This window comes from Mya arenaria, chromosome 9 (assembly GCF_026914265.1).
Source record: "Mya arenaria isolate MELC-2E11 chromosome 9, ASM2691426v1".
NCBI classification, from domain to species: Eukaryota; Metazoa; Mollusca; class Bivalvia; order Myida; family Myidae; genus Mya; species Mya arenaria.
The window spans coordinates 44,474,061-44,495,428 of NC_069130.1; the positions used below are offsets into that span (position 1 = coordinate 44,474,061).

At 34.8% G+C, this 21,368-nt stretch overlaps 1 protein-coding gene across 2 annotated transcripts in view; it reads right to left on the reverse strand.

The window, feature by feature from the left end:
* Positions 1-524: 524 nt before the first annotated feature.
* Positions 525-21,368, reverse strand: part of LOC128246443 (O-acyltransferase like protein-like) — a 31,846-nt gene continuing 11,002 nt past the window's right edge. Inside the window, exons 8-19 of one of the 2 annotated variants that reach the window (XM_052964656.1) lie at positions 19,883-19,973; positions 18,361-18,557; positions 17,748-17,924; positions 13,853-14,041; positions 11,852-11,945; positions 10,975-11,076; positions 9,122-9,287; positions 8,571-8,650; positions 7,526-7,658; positions 5,803-5,995; positions 3,814-3,956; positions 525-2,997 (exon numbers count right to left, since the gene is read on the reverse strand). In XM_052964656.1, coding sequence (XP_052820616.1) covers positions 2,875-2,997; positions 3,814-3,956; positions 5,803-5,995; positions 7,526-7,658; positions 8,571-8,650; positions 9,122-9,287; positions 10,975-11,076; positions 11,852-11,945; positions 13,853-14,041; positions 17,748-17,924; positions 18,361-18,557; positions 19,883-19,973 — 1,688 coding nt within the window. In that variant the 3' untranslated portion in view covers positions 525-2,874. Of the gene's footprint in view, positions 2,998-3,813; positions 3,957-5,802; positions 5,996-7,525; positions 7,659-8,018; positions 8,118-8,570; positions 8,651-9,121; positions 9,288-10,974; positions 11,077-11,851; positions 11,946-13,852; positions 14,042-17,747; positions 17,925-18,360; positions 18,558-19,882; positions 19,974-21,368 lie in introns of those variants that run through there. The other variant, XM_052964657.1, reaches the window with a different exon arrangement.

Consider the following 21,368-nt stretch of genomic DNA (forward strand, 5'->3'; position numbering starts at 1 on the left):
ATTCATTGCAACTGAACCAATGTGACGCGCACTGAACCCGGTCCCCCCAACCCTATTTGTCCCTCGTTATTTACTTCACTCGATTGTTTAACGTTATGGTGACATTTATCATGGTTACATACCTAAGGAGCGAAATGGTTATTTTTATCATATATCTCATTCATTCATCAGACCGCACAAACCCTCTACCACCATCAGCAAAAGGATGATCAAATCACTTCACTTCCAACGAAACCACCGCACCACCATCAGCACCATCACCACCACCACCACCACCACCACTACCAACACCAATAAATTACTATCGCCACCACCACAACCACCACCACTACCACTACCACGACACCACCATCACAATCACCACCAAGACACCACTACGAACACCACACATACAATCTCCACCACCACTTTTAATCACAACCACACACAACCATTAGCAACACGACCCATCGTCCGTACCAGCACACCACCAGAACAAGCACAAAATAACTTTTTTTTGTTTCTTTATTTATCAAGAGCATAAAACGAAGGCACCGCTACCACAAACTTAAACAGAAACATAAACCAATGTATAAAGTAAAGAGTAATATTGCAATAATATTTTGTATCAAACAAACATATATTATTGCACTAAAAAAGCAATGTCCAATTGAAAACATTTATATAAATAAAACAACAATGCACAATAAGTATATTTAGTGGCCAACATTTAATTTTGTCATATGAGAAGGCAATATTTCTGAAGCTTTCCAGAAAAGCAGCAGTCAGACGTTATTGATTAAAATAAGATGAATCAATATATAAAAGCAGTGGCTGGAAAATTAAGTAGGTAGCTTACGCAATACAATGCAGACCACTAAACATATTAAAGATTGTATAATGTATTTACACAAAAAATGCTATGCGATTGCGTAGCATCAAACCATTTAGTTTTGTAAGTACATACTAACACCTTTTATTACATAAACGCTTATTCTTACAATGTTACTATGCTATCAAAAGTCCGAAAAGCTATTGAATATTCAACTGTGTGCGTATTTTGTGCGTATTTATCAATTAATTGTATGGCCATTGGCCTGTGAAGAGTATTATAAATACAAATGCAGGAAAAGGACACGGGATATCATGTTTAGCTCCGCGCGTCTTTTTTACACTCGGGAATGTTTCTGTCCATAGCAAACATACCTAACAGGATTTCGTACCATTTTGCTGATAGATGTTGTTTGAATGTACTAATTTTGAGTGTTGAAGTTGAAACATAGTCATGCAATATTAACAAAAAACATTGGCACTAAGATTACCCAAACCCCCGTTTTACTGCAGTACCAGAAGCTATGTCTTCAGGAGTACAACAGGCAGTAGCCCGGACCCACGTTTTGAATGCCAATGACATGAAACAGGAACTGCTAATGCACAGAACCACATTGATTTGTGATAGTTACAATTTCCTCCCTTCAACAGCTGATTTTCCATGAAACCTTCGCGACACAATGAGCGACACTTGACTTGTACGCATACGTGTAGTAACCATGTACAAGTTGCAGATAAGTTTACTTGTCCATGTACTAGTTGCAGATAAGTTTACACGACCATGTACAAGTTGCAGATAAGTTTACACATCCATGAACAAGTTGCAGATAAGTTTACATGTCCATGTACTAGTTGCAAATAAGATTACACGCCCATGTACACGTTTCAGATAAGTTCACACGTCCATGTACACGTTGCAGATAAGTTCACACGTTGCAGGTAAGTTCAGGCGTCAATGTACAAGTTGCAGATGAGTTTACACTTCTATGTACAAGTTGCAGATAAGTTCACACGTCCATGTACAAATTGCAGGTAAGTTCAGGCGTCAATGTACAAGTTGCAGATGAGTTTCCAAGTCTATGTACAAGTTGCAGATAAGTTTACACGTCCATGTACAAGTTGCAGATAAGTTTACACGTCCATGTACAAGTTGCAGATAAGTTTACACGTCCATGTACAAGTTGCAGATAAGTTTACACGTCCATGTACAAGTTGCAGATAAGTTTACACGTCCATGTACAAGTTGCAGATAAGTTTACACGTCCATGTACAAGTTGCAGATAAGTTTACACGTCCATGTTCAAGTTGCAGATAAGTTTACACGTCCATGTACAAGTTGCATATAGGTTAACACGTCCATGACAAGTTGCAGATCAGTTAACGCATCCATGTACAAGATGCAGATAAGTTAACACGTCCGCGTAAAACTTGCAGATAAGTTAACGCGTCCATGTACACATTGCAGATAAGTTACACGTCCATGTACACGTTGCAGAGAAGTCTACACGTCCACGTACAAGTTGCAGATAAGTCTACACGTCCATGTACAAGTTGCAGATAAGTCTACACGTCCATGTACACGTTGCAGATAAGTCTACACGTCCATGTACACGTTGCAGATAAGTCTACACGTCCATGTACAAGTTGCAGATAAGTTTACACGTCTATGTACAAATAGTTGAAACTAAGTATGATGTAGGCTGGCTGGTATTCGCATTCGTCCCATTCCACTCCTTATTAACTTTCTAAACATGTACAATGCACGCATATATTGATGACGTGGTCCACAAAAAGTAGTCCACACGTACAGTTAACCGTTAAGTGTGCTTTGCGTAAATTGATGATTGCGCTAGTGATGTTTTCCACCTCTGAACAAAAGTTGTTTGCGTAATTTCACTTGAAACTAGTATGTTGTAGGCTGGTTGGAATTCGCATACGTTAAATTTCCTATTGCCATTTTAAACATGTATGATGCACGCATATATTGATAACGTTGCGGTCGAAAAGTAGTCCACATGTACAGGTAACCGTAAAAGTAGTGTTTTGCGTAAATTGGTGGTTGCGCTAGTGACGTTTTCCTCTACTGAACAAAACTTTTTCTAATGCAATTGCTGGAGCCTCGAAGGCCAACGACACGACGAACGACACCATGTATGTGATGCAGAAATGGCCGAAGAATAGATAAAGCTGAAAAAGATGGTAATCACATCACTGAGACATTTTATTCAAACAAATCGTGTTAAGACATTTATCCTGTGTGCTCATATGGTTAATTGTCTGTCTAACAATTGTATAAAATGCATAAGTTTAAATACAGAAGTGTAAGCGTTTATATAAGGCTCGTCTCTAAATTGATGAAAATTGGGACACCTCGGCCATTTTCCATTAAAAAAACAACCGCGGATGTATACCCGTGCATTGTTTGAAGTAGTTCGTAAAATTAATTATAAATTGATTGAAGCCTTTTCACATTGAATTTGAATAATGAAGTTTAAATCGATTGAGGTCTCTCAGAGTAAAGTCCTTAGGCCTGATTGCATAAATAAAATTACTACGCGGCCTGCTTGCAGCGTTGTTAAATGTAAATGCATTTTAAACTGTCCATACACATCCGAGGCTGTATTTGATGGAAAATGGTGGTCATATCGTAAATATGATTGCTTTGTACTAAATGGTGTTTTCACATTGGCGCCTTTATCGGAACGATAATAAGTACACAGAGCAAAACAATGCCATAAATATCGTACTGATAATTAACAACGCTGCTCACTTATACGCACGCTATTTATTGAACGTTGTCCTTGACAACATTGTACGAAGAAGTTACTTCACCCACTACCATTGATATCGTAATCTAATATTAATAAATTGGGTTGTTGGAGCAGTAACTATTTTGAAAGGCTTAACCGATATTCAGATAATTCATTAATTGGGTTTAAAATTAAGGAAATAAACATAACGTCATACATAAATAAAATGAACGGATATAAATTGTATACTGACCATACTGTAGTCGTTAACGTGGAATATGACTCTCCTGGAGTAGAAGTAGACCTTCATACAGATAGGATGAACAAGATAGGCTGCGTAGGTCAGTCGAGACAAAGGGACGATACCCGACCATGACAGCAAACTGTTCACAATTCCTGCAACAACAGTGAATTATAATATAGATAGGATGAACATGAACATATACGTAGATCAGTGTGGCCAAGGGGATTATACCTGATCACGTTTTTTTCCACAAAAGCCTTAAACAGGTGTGGACTGATTTATAACGATGGGCAGATGAGGTTAGTCGAACAAAATTGAGCTATCTGACCATTAGAGTTAACTGTATGTTTTTGGTTTCTTGAAGCAAAACTAAAGCATTATACAGATGGGATGGACAAACGGAAGCCGTGGTCAAAACAGGGGTTATGCATAATTTCCTGACACAAATTGTTAATGACCAGTTAAGACTGTATTATTTCGATGGGCGGAAAAGACAGCCCCCCCCCCATAGATCATCCGAGACATGTGGTTCATGACCCCGAAATTTCGATTAGGCTATTCATAACATTTATAATACGATTGAGCGTTATTATTATACTGTAGATCTATTACACATATTGAGTGGGAAGGATATGCTGCGAAGCTCAGCAGAGTCAATAGCAAGATACACGGCCACAAAAGCAAGGAGATCATCGAGTAAGGAAATTGTTCAATTGCGGTACTGTTCAAAATGTGTTTTCTCATTTATGGTTTGAGTATTATTTGCATCACATCTTATTTAGTGTGTGTGTGTGTGTGTGTGTGTGTGTGTGTGCGTGCGTGCGTGCGTGCGTGCGTGAGTGCGTGCGTGCGTGTTCTTTCAGAAGGCCGCATTGTAAATAAGACGTGTGTTATGTTTTTCATAATATGATGCCTATGTCTTAATGTGTTACCTTCTTTAAATAAAGTTATTATTATTATTATTATTATTATTATTATTATTATTATTATTATTATTATTAAACAAACAAAAGATTAGTTTCTGGTTTAGACTATAATATATTATGCAAAGGATCCGGAGGTATGTTGAAATAGGGCGGCACTACCCAATAATGAGAGCAAGCTGCTAACATAATTTGCAAATTACATAGAGGATAACGATTTGTTCCGACACTGAAACATTTTCTTTTATTTTCATCAATGACTTGAATTGGTACAAATAGAAAATTTGTTAAGAAACACTAAGACGTTTAAGGAAGTCATTTCCGTTACTTTAGTCAAATTATATAATTTCTTAATAATAGTTTATGAAAAGGCTTCTTTTATTGACTTTATTTTAACCTTACTTGTAAATTATTTTAATATACTTTTTATGTTGACAATAGGTTTTATGACTTATGTTAGGAAATGACTGAAAATGATATGATGAATACCGGCCCAGGATATTTCCTGAATATATAAATTTCCATTACTTATGGTCGTAACAAGTTGAACATCAAAAGATGAGGAGAACCAGACACACAGTTTGTCAATGAGACATAGGGATGGTACTTGACCACGAAAGCAGGCCGTTAACGATAGATATGGCACATCAATGCAAATACAAGACCATAATTTATACTGTTTGGACGTTATAGGCCAGTCGACACAGGGAAAAGGTACTCAACCACGAATACAGGCTGTTCATTGTTCCCTGTGTGCAATACTTACATAGAAGTTAATGTATTCATCTTCATTATCAATGTCACGCTTAGTAAAGTATCTGAACAGCTATTAATTCACGAACTTAGAAGACCGTCTGTCAACACCTTGATATTTTTAGTTTAAAATTATTATTCTTCTTAGATGGGAAAAGTTTTAAAAGTGTCCAATGAAAAAAAAAAACATATTTAACAATTCTACCGCTAAAGCGAACGAAAAGTATAGTACATGTATATTTAAGTAAAATGTATTAAAACTTTAATCTGATAACAGGCGAATAGACGTGTAATAATCATGCCCAAAAGCTATACACTGTACCTCCGCATCCTGTATGACACGCAAAGATCACCCAGGCTACACAAACACCCCACGCCGGACGACCTAAACTCTCATATAGCCCTCTCTGAACAGGTGACCACTTTCCGTCGCCATCTCTGTTATCACTATACGGGGAGTAGATTATTGCCAGTCCAGTTGCTGTAGCCACTAACCACCCTCCGAACAATACCAGCTATTGGAAAGAAATAGATTTAATTGTACAACCAACAATAAGTAGTTTTTATGAATTTTATAAACATATAAAAGTATTTATGTCTTTGGTTGCCATTATTAATTAATTAATTAATTAATTTATTAATTTATTTATTTTATTTATTTATTTATTTATTTATTTATTTATTTATTTATTTATTTATTTATTTATTTATTTATTTATTTATTTATTTATTATTATGTATATTTAGACCAATGACGTCAGAGCCAATTGTCTTAGCGTCTTAAATCATGTAAACCACTCTTCTCCCCTCCTCTCCTACAGCGTAAGACATTGGCTCACCTTTTTGATTATATAATTTCTTATTCCTTTTGTTTTATATTAGTTCTTACATTGTTTTTATGGGCGGTTTATCAGCTGTCCAGATAGGCGGTTTATTAGCTGTCCAGATATGGAAAATAACTTAAAATACGGCAGTATAGAATAAATGCCCTTATTTCAATTCAAACATGTGTTGTTATTATTTCCATACAAAGTATAGCCAGGTTGTCCGTTACTTCGGAAACAACAGAACATAAAATTAATGTATAGATCTATAATCTTGATGCCATCGTTATGTTACCATACTTGCTTAACTGTATTTGTTCTGATTATGTTTCATATTATGGCGAAAACAATTTGCAGGTGTCTATCAAACCAATCATACAATCAAGTAATGAAATGGAAACTATGGAGTCTCAGTGGTCAACAGTTTAACTAATTTAATTGTTGTTTTACGGCGCTAAAAGAGAGACATTCAGCATTAAAAGAATACCAGCACAGACAACATACACATTGAAATATCGTTATCAATACTTTTTTAGGTAACCGCCATATCAAAACTTAGTTTAGGCTCAGAAATCTATCAAAATAACCCTTGCAAAGTAAAAGTTGCAAGTTTCCGACAAATGTCATTGACATATACTTAATATTTGGATAATACAGAATAAACTTAGAAGAAAAGGTTTTACTGGGCTTGTTCTTGTAGTTTCCGTTTTATTATTGGTTAATAAATCAGGCCATACCAAGTCGTTTCTATGTTTAGCCTCCGCGGACGGAAAGGTTTAGGGCTTCCCGATCGAAAAAAACCCAACACAATTCATACGATCAACGATCATGCAGAATGATTTTCATTTCCTCTTGCTATAATTCCAAGTACAGAACACAAATGAAGAGAACATGCTTCATACTTTGTAGAAATATTCTATGCATTTGATATCAGGAAATGATGCATTGAGTGTGATTCCCATGACCCAAACACTTAGTTACAAGTGTTATTTGAACTCATTTTGCAATGGAAACCTATCTCACAATTGGGCATGGTCCAGGGTGGACTAACCGGGCTCTGGTGTCCATACTTTATAGAATATCACTCATTTAGTATTCGTTTTTTTCGGGGGTTCGTTAGTTTTTTCAGGATAGCTAAATAGTTTTTAGTACGACGGTTTGACGCCAAACATACAAACAATTTGGTACGGCTCCATTTGCAACGCACAGCGACGTTTTTACCTTGCTCTGTATCGGCTTGTTTCCTCGCTTGTAGATGATGAAACCTAGAAGCATACCTAAACCCCAACATCCAAATCGACACCAGGGGACTGTGTATACATCCTTCCAGTAAGCACCACCGTCCGAATGCATACTGTTGGTTAAAGACGTATGCTATGATGTGTTTATGATAATTATTATTCAAATGACAATTAACAATACTAAATAACTATAACATTGAGCTTCAATAGACATTTTATTTGTTTAAATGGTAATGAAAATAATCGGAACAATATACATGTATTTCGGAAGCCCAATAGCTAATAGTAGAGTAAATTGTGAAATGGTCAAACGTATATGTCCTAAACAATAATTTGCTTAATTTAAAACATTTTCAAAGTTATGGTTTTTATTTGCAAGTGCAATGAAAGACTGAGGACAGTTATAAAGGCTGATCACGCTTCATAGGAAGAGCAATAAGTAGTCCATGGCAAGTTCTTCTAGTAAATCTTACGTAAAAAAAGTTCAATGGACCTCGTGTTCCTTCCAGTAAGTGATGCCAACACAAGTTGCTAAAAGTGCCACCGTGGCCCCTATTCCAGCTACCACGTTCCTGTTAACAGAACAAGGTCAGGAACAGTATTTGAAATGCAGTATACCCCTCCTCCAGGTATAACGACCCATCTTATGTTTCTTTGAATACCGCCTCAACAGTGAGTGTTACAACGATTCCATCCATAGCTCGTAACTCATAATGTTATAGATCATATTCACCCATTGTTTAAAAAAATAAAACGAAATTTCTTTAAACAAATATCATGAACGATCATTCTACCGTATCGAATGTGTTTTTAAAATCTAGAAATATTATTTTAACTGGTCTTTATTTATAAAGTTGCATCATAGAACCGTTATATTGGTCCTTCGATTTTTAAATCTTTTTCAATTAAGAATAGTGTACAACAACAAGCAGAAATTGGTCCTATTGTATGACGTAAGCCGGAAGTGTAAAATATAATATAACTGGATTGAACTATTTAAATTGTTGTCTTCTTGTTGAGCTTACCAGTACATGAGAGCCAAGAATATTGGGGTGATGACATAAAACTGCATATCGACTGCAAGATACCATGACCAAGCCATACACTGAAGCAAAAATAGATCTTCCAAAATGTAGATCCATGAACTTCCAAACAAAGTAGATTCATGAACTTCCAATCAAGGTAGATACATTAATCCAATAGTATTGTTATTTGTTCTTTGAATATATTTCATAAACTTTCAAGGAGATACCATAAAGACACATAATTATTATGTTTGTTAAACGATTTGTAGCATTGTTTCGTTTTTCTATATCAAACATGGTGGATACGTGAGATTCTCATTATTATTTTTCACCTTATAAGTTGCAATTTAGAAAATCAACAACGATTCCCTCTCTGAGCAAAGTAGGAATCACGTGTAAATAGGAATAGTTACCACACTACAAACATTATAAGCCAAGCTTTTAGAACAATGTAGTGATTCGAAAACCTGATGTCAACCAATGGCATGATACACATATAATAGAGAAGTTTAAGACCCAATATTTTAAAAGAAAAACCTATTATCATATACCTGCGCGTTTGTGCCTACAACATTGTTGACATAAAGCAGGTTGGTCCACCAATTTGTCTTGCAATGCTCAGCGTCCCAGATCTTGCTGGGCCAAAAAGGTCCTGATCCCAGGTATTGGTACAGGCAGGCAAACGCCATTAACACCAGCATGTACAGTGGTGTTAACCTGTGTTTGGAAATGTTAATATCAATTCCCACATTCACAAGCGCAATCAGTATGAGTTTGGGCTGAAGACTCGAAACCACACATCTTATTTCATTGCAATTTGAAGCGCTGGACTGGTAATAATTGCTGCAAACGTTTTTTTACAGTTAATAACATAGCATTTCTGTGATTCAAACTCAGATTTAGGATGCTTCTGAATACGAACCCGTGGCGTGAGACTCATAAAAGCACATTTTCATTTTATAGTAACATTGCTAATATGAGCATTAACGGTAAAAGGGTTGTATCTGTTACAAATATCTTGTATCAAAAATACGTACACATATTTTGTATAAAATATTTATACTTAAGAAATGGCAAATGGTTTATGGTTTTATTTATCAAATAAAAAAACAACATCAAATATTCGAATACCGATTTTCACATTCGAATATCAAACATTCGATCGAATATTTGAATTTTCGAATATTCGTTTGCATCCCTATGAAATACACAATTGATGCAATCATTTGTTTCCATATCATGCACTGTTTCTTATTTTGAACCAATTAAGTGAGTGAGTGCCAATTTACTTAATTCATCCAATCTGAACAAGAAGATTGATCTCGTAAATGACTGGAATTTGTCCGAGTCAGAAGTAGCACGCCATATTATTTAAGGACAACTACCACGTACAAAACCTCGAAATTGCAAAGTCAAGTAACGGCATAACCCAAGTTAATTCGTAGAAAGCATATCTAGCCGTCTTTGCCAGGCCTTCCAAGATTAAATTACGTCAACCAAATCACAAGAGCCCATACAGAAGAAGATTATTTCAGCAAAAGAACTACAAAGAGTGTCTTTATTGCTTATTTTTTCCCTGTTGTGAGCACTTGTCAAACAAATCAAGACACTTATTTTGTTCTAAAAGGACATGCATCACCTTGTTGACATGACACGTTGCAATACCACTTATCGGATAAAACATATTATTAAACAACCGTTGAATGTCATCCCGGTGGGTTCTGGTGTATTCTTCGCTTTTAGGTTTACCATATCTCAGGCAAATTAAGGGTCCTCTAGTTCTTGTATTTCTCATACATTGGTCGTCATTCATGTATTGCAACAAAGGTAAACATGTGTGTAATCTTACGTTCTAAGGATTGTTAGCAATACATTAAATGGAATACACAGTGACAACCCCAGTCAAAACCATACGATTCTTTAGTTAATATGAAACGTATACATAGAGCAGAACCAATTCCTTCCTTATAAATGAAACAGGAAATAGTCAATTTAAACAAAGATGAATCGTTTTGGCGAAATATATTGAAAGTTTGTCTGTTTTTCGAAGAAAAATAAACAAAGAGTTGTGTGTCTGTGTTTGTGTCCTCGTCGATGTCGTTTCTCAAAAAATTTAAGTCTTGGACATAACTCAAAACCTTTTCCAGTTGTTCAAATGGAATATGGAACATACGTTGCCAGTGGCAATACAAACGTGTATAGCAAAGCCCTAAACTCTTGTATTAATAATTATTAAGCTGTTTCCCTTTTCGATGGAAGCTACGACAACAAACAGAGGAGCGATGACGTTCGCTCCACGATGCTCTTATTTTGGTTTACGACGTTGACGATATAAGTAAACAATTGTTGATAGCATATACATGCATACAAAGGGAGATTATCAGTTACATAATCTAGGATTCACCTCCAAAACCGATGGAAGTAGTACATGATGAAATGACCTATGCTGCATTTCTTCGTTCGCTTTGCAATGTCTTTCAGCTGGAGCCAGGTCACAAGGAATGCACTGAAATATATACAGGATTTCATAACACAGCTGAAATATCAACATTTATGATTCACTACCAAATTCGTGTGAACAGAAAATAGAACTGTTATGATGCAATCCGTTTTTAATAATATGGAATAGCAGTATTTACAAGAAAAGTCGTTGAAAAAAGTTAATAAAACACTACTGCAGTTCTGTGAAACCAATTATGAGTAAAATTCTTGGCGGACCAACGTTGCTTGTGTAATAGATATTATCGGTTATCATAGCTGATGTCTAAAATGTGTTGAAATGGTTTGCATTACCACAATTGCTTGTATGGTTATGTCTTCTTGTGTAACTTTTGGATGCATGCTTACACTGTATCATTTAAATGGGTTTATAATTGGAAAAATAAAAATGAAAATAATGTAAAATAATACTTAAACAGATATAACATATAAGCTGTATTGGGTTTTAACAATAGCAAACGAAGCCTTTGCATGTTCGATTAGAGCTGAACACAAGAAAACTGCTAATATCTCGGTCATATTTGTTCTGTCATCAACATTATTAATAAGTAATTAGTAAGCAATACTATTTCAATTTTGACAAAATGTATAAGGGGTCATAAGGCATCAAACATTTATAATTGTAACCAATGGCTAGCTGAAATAATACATTGAATACCTTAAAATAGTTGTTTATCTGCCAATGATATGCTGTACGTGTGTTTGTCTAGGTAAAGTCGTGAACCCGAAACAAACCCTGTTTACCTTAGCGCTCAAAATAATTGTTATACTATTATGCAAACCTGAGCACGAAGAACGTGTCCACAGCAAATCCACCACCAATTACAGCTTGAAAGGTGAACCTTTCGTAGATGGGAGCGAAGTCTAGCAGATTGTCTGAAATCAAATATAAACCTTTTTTTCAGGGTCCCGAACAAGAAAAGGTTCTGAACTTATGCTAGAGAAATGTCAACAGTAGGATCATTTATGATCATTTTCAAAAATGAGTTAATGTCGTAAGATTATAAGTTTCTTCCATGGCCTAGAGTGTAAGATAGGTTCATTCCGACCCGAGCGTAGGGTGTTTTGTGGAAACGAGGTTTACCGAGTTTCCGCAAAACACCCTGCGCGAGGGTCGGGATGGACATATCTTACACTCTCGGCCATGGAAGATGCTTTTTCTCCCACCTCAGTTAAACAAAATTAAGTAAAAATGTATTTTTTGCTGGAACTCTTTTTTGATTAGTGAAAATAATTGCGTATGGATATGCGATAGCATGTCGTTGTCATGGATATACGCGCAGTGATCCAGTCAATGTAAATAGTCAAATCGGTCTTTTTAAATAGTTCTAAGGGGAATGAAGCATTATTTCTTGAATGGTGTGTGAAAACTGTTTTATGGTGACATTTGAAGCGAGAAATAGTTAATTAGCGTTCTTAATATTACCATAAGACAAGATTTCCTTGATGCTACAGACGCCAGTCTTCAACAAGGGAGGTAATTACAATGTGGTAAAAGGAGTTCCATATGGGCATTTTATCTTCGCCCGTGGGCAAGATAAGAATATCTAGCATGGTTAAATTATTGGATCTACTTATCTGAGGTGGGAGAAATGGTCGGATGGTTCATTTGGTAATTTCTCTATGTAAGTAAGTCACTGCACAATTGCGCTTCAGCGCGAGTGTTTAATTTCAAACACGATATATGTGGACGACGTAACTGATTTGTACCATGTTGCCAATGACAACGTTCAATATCTATCGTGCGATATCAGTGTAAAGCTTTGTATTTTATCCGCACACTAATCATTGAACGGTTAGATTCCGTCTTCATGTTAATCTGCTAATTTTGGAGTTAATAATTGTTCATATAAATTAAAGATGAAAACAAAGGAAACAGTCCCCAACCTGGTATAATTGCAATGCTAGTGATGGAAATTTACAACAAAACTCAATGGGAGAAGAAACAGTGTAATATATCATACTTTCACAATTGCAAGGAATTTTTTAAAACTACAATTACAGTTACAAAATATAAGCATTATTGTTGCGATTAACGATAAAACAAAATCTCTTTCAATAAGAGCAACAACCCCCTCCCCCCTCGTACCCCCACAAACCTTAGATGGGCGTCAATCGTAGCAAGGGGAGGCCAACGGTCATTCGTACTAAATAAATGGGCATTATTTTTTACATAATATTGAAGCAGGTGCTAGTTTGATACAGATGACGAGGCCGTTGACGGCAACAGCGAGACGACTAGCGTGACCATTACCTTCGAGCAGATAACAGGGTAATTAGGCCAAAAAAAAATTGTTTGTTTAGGGTAACCTTCCCAAAATTTCTAGGTAGGGTAGGTAGGGATTTTTTTTTTTTTCAAAATCTGTCGTAAGTTCAGAGTGTTTTCTTGCACATGGCAGTATTTCCTACATTACTGTCATTGCCTGACTTTGTTTTATCATATAAACAATAATTCTGATTAAAATCTGCATTTATCCGCCCTTCGTAACTCTCTTTTCGCTAACGATTTTTTTTTTGCTCAGAAACGAAAAAAAATAGTTAGGGTCGGCGCATTTTTATAGGTAGGGTCGGGTTACCCGAAACAGACATATTTTTTTAGGCCTTATTATAAATATTAAACATGTGAGTTTTAATGTTTTAAAATAAAACAGCAAATATTTACCTGATGTTATTTCTAACCCATTTGAAATGATTGTGTAAACTTATTATTATTATTATTATTATTATTATTATTATTATTATTTTTATTATTATTATTATTATTATTATGTTATTTGTATTACCTGTTGTAAATGTCTCGTCCTGTGAGAGTATTCCGTAGCTATAGGTGTGGCCAATAATTACCCACGTGAGACTCAGGAAGCGAATCCCGTGCACACACGTTATTGCGTCTCTTCCGGTATGTGCATTAAGTAATTTGGGGGCGTTAGTATACACAGAAAAACAAATGAGCATGCGTTCGATGAGAGGATCTGAAAATAATATGTTTTATAAGTAATTAGTATATATGCATACACGAAACAATCAAAATATTATTACAAGATTTAAATACATTTTATTATAAACATATATTGGACTCATAGTTACGAATTTGATACAATTCCTTTTAAGCGACAGACCCACAGACATAATCGTAAATTGCCGAATATGTATATAATAGTCTTTTGACAAAATGCAATATTATATGTACCAATATATATATATATATATATATATATATATATATATATATATATATATATATATATATATATATATCAGTTACATGGTCAAAATAATGAATAGCATTTGCATAGAATGAGAACAAGTAAAAAAGTAAAAAATATTCGAACGGTTTTTTTCTTGGAATGTTTTTTTGTAAAAAAGGTGTTCATGAAAAAAAAAAGATAAACTGGATCAATTTGCAAAGTTAAGTTTATCAAGTATCTACAATACACTTGTGGAGAAGTTGGAAGTAATGTTTCGTTCTGCTGACGTATATACTCGTTTTTGAGATGCGTGCACTTCGATTAAAAAATGGATGTACGCACATGACAAATAAGAAACTATTAAGTGTTTCTTCATTCATTTAATACGTCAGTTTTAGATAGTTTGTACTTTTATTAAGTGCGAAAATTGTGAATGCACCATTATATAAGTCACTCTTGGCAAAATGTGACGCGATATTGTGGCATTGTGCTGTGAGTGAAACCGGAGTTTCTGGAATAAAACCACTTGTCAGACGTGGTGACCACAATCTAAACTCACATGTCAATACATTTAACTGTTACACAGATTAAACCACAATAATCTGATTTTCAGTCTATGTTAAATGTTGTTTTGAATATATTTCCGTAAAATGTTTTCTCATAGTTTTTTTTTTCTAATAGGTGAAATGCATTGTCTGATTTTGTCATTTCTGTTACTTGAACCAACGACAGTTTCAGGGGAAACTTGGTTTGAGTTGAAAGGTTTTAGTAGAAGTTAATAAAATCTCCCATACAGTCTTCTTCACTTTTTAGTTGGCGAAGTCGTGCAAATTTCGACAGCTGACCACATCACTTAACATTTATTGTGAACGATGACAACATATAGGGCACTCAATATGTTTGCCAAAAGTTTGAAATTCTTGTTGTGTTCAATGGAAGGTGCGGAGTGATTTATAGTTTAAGAATTTGTTACTGCATTTGCTGCAATTATAAAACGAAATAAAGTTCGATTTAGATTCATACGTATGGGACCCCCATTTTGTTACCAAGGGTACAGTGAAAGATGCGTACTTCTGAACTTTATCAGCACTTATTGGATCGACGAGGGATGTTGAAAGAGTTCATTGTATACATAACTATTTTATAAAGTGGAAGTTAAACAAAAATATTTGAAAACGTCTTCTCTCGAAGAATAAAGTATGTCTGATATAGCATTTCTAATACAATAATATAGAATGTCTTTGTTCCTCGAAAACTATACATATTTTTTCATACTAATTGTGCTATTACAAACAAATTTGTTTTTACTGAAGGAGAACGTAATCTTAACGGAACTAATTCGTTTATAAAAAAGAAAAGATAGGAGTAGGAAAGGAAAAAGGTTAGGTATTCTGATATCAATGTAACGTTGAATTTATTTGAATTAATGTTCCCCATGTTATTGTATTTTTTAACACAAAAAGTAATATATTCTTGAGTTAATAAATAATTCAAGTTTCAATGTGTCATGTACATTTGGCTTAAGCTCAGGGGGATGGCAAAAACACAGTGAACGTTGGTAGAAACAAAATATGCCTATGATAAATGTCAAACATGATCAGGTAGGCAGGCCTGCTCAGTAGGGCAATCTGCAAATTGCTCTAGATGAAATTACGGCCTCATTATACACTAACTAGCACAACAGTATTACTGTACTTTCCATCCCTGTGTTTATACATACGCATCAAGAACGGCCACATAATAGACCGTATATTATAAACATCTTAAGTATTTTCCTATCTTAAATCATCTTCCTAAGTTAAATAACTAACTTGTCATTTGATATTATATCAGGACCTTTTATGAGAGTGGCCGTATTATATCTGCCCAGAGACACTTGCATTGTGACAAAAGACAAGATACTTTACACATATATATATTTACACCTCAACTTCAATTCCTTAAATGAACTGCCCTGCGGCAATTGCGTTCATCAATCGATGAACGCAACATCTTCGGATATGTTCATATCGTAATTCATTGCATAACAATATACATGAAAGCTATTGATCTTGTTATTGGTTGTATTGTGTCAGCAGGTCCCGTAAAATATAGATCAACATTTTAGAAAGTGTTAGTTTATTATATTTTAAATATATAGATGCCAGAAGTGTTTCAATTTTTACGTTTTAAAGTGATTTCAAGTGGTTGATCTTTTCCCGCGTTATTGTGACGTCATTTGAAAAAAATGTTTCCGGTTATAGTCGGGTCTTTCTATTAACAGAATGGGTAAGAACGGATTACTGAAAGGTTTTCTTAAATGAAATGAAGTATTTGTTTAACAATTCTTGAATGAAATAATAAACTATTTGGGTAAATATAAGGAATGAATTGCGGGGTTGATGTCATTATCGGGGATATGGACGCAATTTGGTTGGTCAAAGTACGCGTGGAGTCCTTCGGACTCCACACACATTGACCAACCCAATTGCGTTCATACCCCGATAGGGACATCAACCCCGCAATTCATTCCTTAAATAAAACAAAATGTCATAAATGGGACAATTTTAAGTTAACCGCCATTTCACGATCATTAGTGACATTGCCGTGAGTCTTCATCTTGTTTATACGTTTCTGTTGTATTTAAAAACTATTTCAGACATTCAGAAAAGAGGCGAGCGCAGCCGCCGGCATTTTAACAATGATCGCCACACGAATGCATACATTAAAGGAGCGACACACAACGTCACTCGACAACATATCCTGAATGAGCGATACACAAGGTCACACGACAACATATCATGAACGAGCGATACACAGTGCCATACTACAACACGCACATGTTTTGGTTGCCTTTTAGTTATCGCTTTGGGTTTATAGTTTTTTTTCATTTCTTGTGTTAATAGTGTGTGTTTGATTTTAAATATGTAACTACTTTGGTGATGGAATAAAAAAAATCATTTCTTAAACGGACTTTCCTCCGTATTGTCAATATTTTGTTTTGCATTTCCTAACCATCATAAAATGAGGCAGACAATTTTCATTCGAAGTTTTAAGACACTGTAAATAATATAGACTTCAAAACCTAATGGAATTTTGAAATAAATCTAGTTTATTGAACAGACCGGATGTTATTAAACAATTGTAGGAACACAATTTTATTTTGTTCGCTACGGTCAAATACTTAAGTTTCTTGTAAGCACTTTAATATAAGCAGTACGTCGACATTAAGATTGCACTAGAAAGAGTCAGCATGCCCTAGCATATATATGACCCCAAGGACTATACTTTAACATATTGATGACATACAGTTTGGATGCTCTGTCCTCATGGTAATTACTGGATGAAATTGTTTACAAAACTAGCAGAAAAAATAACCTTTTCTGACGCGCTTCTTAATTTTCTCCAGAAATGCCAAATGTTTTTGATTTTCTATTCTAAAAATGTGACATGAATTTAAAGGTTGAGATATTATTGCCCGTCTATTACTTGTATATGAAAATCAAGTTACCACGATAATTCTTGTCTTCTTGAAGTAGAGAACTAGTTACTTCCCCTTGGTTTTCCCCATTTCCCTGAATATCGGCTGATCCATTACTGATAACGCGATTATCACTATTGGCTACTATGGTTATGGCTCCCCTATAATTTTCCCGATGTGGCATGTACGCTGACGGAAAGTCAGAATCTGAAATAATAATAATAATAATAATAATAATAATAATAATAATAATAATAATAATAACAATAAAAATAATAATCATGATAATAATAATAATAATAATAATAATAATAATAATAATAATAATAATAAAAATAAAAATAATAATCATGATAATCGTGATAATAATAATAATAATAATAATAATAATAATAATAATAATAATAATAATAATAATAATAATCAAAATAATAATATTGATAGAAAATAAAATAATAATATTGATGTACATCATTACTACAACTTCTTAATGTTCTACTGCTGCTGCTTAGCTGCAGCAACTACTATTATTGCTACTTGTAATTGTTATTTGTTTATCTTCTGCAAAAAGCAATGTAATTATTCGTTATCGTAAAGTAATAAACATATGCGTATTACGCAATGAGTAAACACAACAAGTTACCCTGATTTTCCGAGGATATTATTTCAACGGACGTTGTTTGTGGGTGTTGGTTAATGAGATCACGGATGGAGGTATATCGTGATTCATTTATACTCTCTTCCTGCATAGGAATCTGTTTCTTTGATACTCGTCTTCTTTTGGCAATGTCACATAATGTTCCGAATACAATGAGAAAGGCGAAAAATGCCAATACAAATCTGTAAAAGAAATGGTGTTTCATAAATGTCTGTCCAGTACACCTCACTTGACTATCCATTCAAACTGTTGTTGGTCTCGATTGGGAGCCCCTGTTTTAAATTATGCCCTGCTAAAATATGTTTTGAAATAATAAAGGAATGGGTATCGTCGTTGCCAATGATGCACCGCAGCAAAATCACTCAGTCGTCTGGTTAATGACCAATAGCAGATAACAGCAAAGAAGAGACAAATAAACAATAGCCAGAGGCTGGAAACCAAATAGTCATGTGAAAAATATTATTAGGATAAAGAAAAAAGGAAGCTAGAAAGTTTTTCAAAGTTAACAATTGACCTGAAGCAAGCAAATCTAGGTCTTATTATTATGATTAAGACATAGTTTCCCAAGACTGCAAATAAATGGTGGGACATTTAAAGGAAAAAGTTTTAAAGGAACTAGATACCAGATGATACAAGTGCAAGAAAAGTGAAAAAATGCAATCGTTTTGTACAATGCTTACTGATCTAACACATCACTTATGACCTGTGAATCTTTCGAAGTTTTAGTTTACCATTCCAATTCATTTTTTTCTCGAGTATTTCTACCTAGTAAGTTTAAAAATAACGTCGGTATATTGATGTACATTCATCTCGTGACTTTCTCATGCGAATAATACACACAACATTTATAGCTCCCCATGCAAGAAAGTGGAAAATTGCAGCGAAACAACGTAGACACAAACTCACAATTCAAGAAAGTGGAAAATTGCAGCGAAACAACGTAGACACAAACTCACAGATAAACATCGGTGGTGGAACCCTTGGCAAAAGATTACCCCTGCTGAAAATTGCAGCGCGTTGGCTAAGCCGCTTATTGATATTAAGTGTGTGAAAAGAGCTCTTGGCTTGCAACGTGCTAAACAAATTCAATCCGCACTATTTTTAAACATGGCAACTCAACTGGGACAAAGTGTGAGACGACACGATTTTTGCGTCTGTTCTCTATACCATGTGCAATAATGTTGTTTGGGCCAAACAATTGCTCGTATTGAAAAGTCCATGCTCATTTGAGGAAATACTGTATATGCCGAGTTTGGGACCACTCTTACTTCCAAATAAGGTGTACCACTACTGGGCCATCTGGAAGGTAAAACACGGCCCATTTCCCTCGCTATTCCCGTGATGGTCCTAACCTAGGGTCCCTGTGGTTCGGGGGCTTTTGTCCCCTCAGGACGGCTATTTTACCCGGGCCGAACATCAAAGTCCTCGCTATTCCCCGGACCTGGGTGGGGGGAGGCGTGTTAGCGTGTTAGCGTGTTTACAATTAACTTGAATCACTTCAACTTACATGGCTACAAGTGCAGTATTGTCTGTCCTCAAATCCTTGTCTCCATAACAGTATGAGTTCTCTATCTTTAACTTCAGTCGTTTCAATTGGCCTGGAAATAAAATTGACACCTTTAAGTTACCTTCTAGCGAATGTAAAAATCTACGTGTAACCGTAGCATTTAGTATCGGTCAGATAATTATAAACAAACACACACACTTTTTATTATCCTCCGTGTCGTTATTTTGATAAGCATTACACATAATACTACTAGTTAAAAGCATAACGTGGAATCATTATAGAATGAACTGGAAAACAAATTCTAACATTTATCGCATTAAATATACACGTGTGTAACTATTATATTATCACATATGTTAAATATGTTAACTTTGTTTACTGTGATCCGTATTCCTCAGTTTAGAGCACTTTAAAATGTTCTGTATTGGAGGAAAAGAAATGATTGATTGGTTGAATGAATGATAGATTGATTGATTGATTAATTGATTGATTAATTGATTGATTGATAAACATTTACATATATAAATCTTGCTTTACCATCTCTGACTGATAGTGGCACCTACGCGTATAACTCAATTATTGTTTTTACTTAAATCTCTCCAGGTCTTCGTCAAGGATGCCTTCTTAAATATTCAATGAATAAGGTCTATTTTAGTAAAATGAAAAGCTTTGCTAAATCATTATTGTCTTGAGTTTTGTATGACAATAATTTCCTTAAGGACGAGACAATTTTAAAACATTGAAAGCTGGGGATTAAAGTGATAACTAAAATCCGATGGTTTAAATTGTAGTCTTCCTCGTCTGACATGCTTGGCAATTATTGGTTGAAATGTAAACAGTCTTCTTCAATAACATTTCATTTTAAGGAGATTGATGCACAACTGTATTGCATTGTGATCGTTACAATCCAGAAGAAAACGGAAAGCAATACTTGCTATTCTGAAAAATGAACTGTCTAGAACTATTAAAGTTTTATTTTGGTTCATGCCTGACTTAAACGTTTAACTTAATAGAGAATAATGATATAACTGGGGAATCTAAATCAGGCTTAACACAATACGAACAGGAACTTTTCTACGCGCTCATGTTTACGAACTAATGTTTGCCAACTATTAATTTTAGACGGAAAATCTTACTGGTGTAATATATATATTCGTATAGCTGAGCATAGTAGCTGAACTGTTGTGCAAAACTAAGTGTTTATGATAACGAACTATCAAAAGTCTTATCTAAGACGGAAACTCTTGCTAGTGTTATACTTATATGTTCGTATAGCAGAGCATTGTAGCCTTTTTTCTGTAACTTCTACCACTCGAATGTTGTGTATTTATTGATCAGGTACTTATATGTTCGTATAGCAGAGCATTGTAGCCTTTTTTCTGTAACTTCTACCACTCGAATGTTGTGTATTTATTGATCAGGTACTTATATGTTCGTATAGCAGAGCATTGTAGCCTTTTTTCTGTAACTTCTACCACTCGAATGT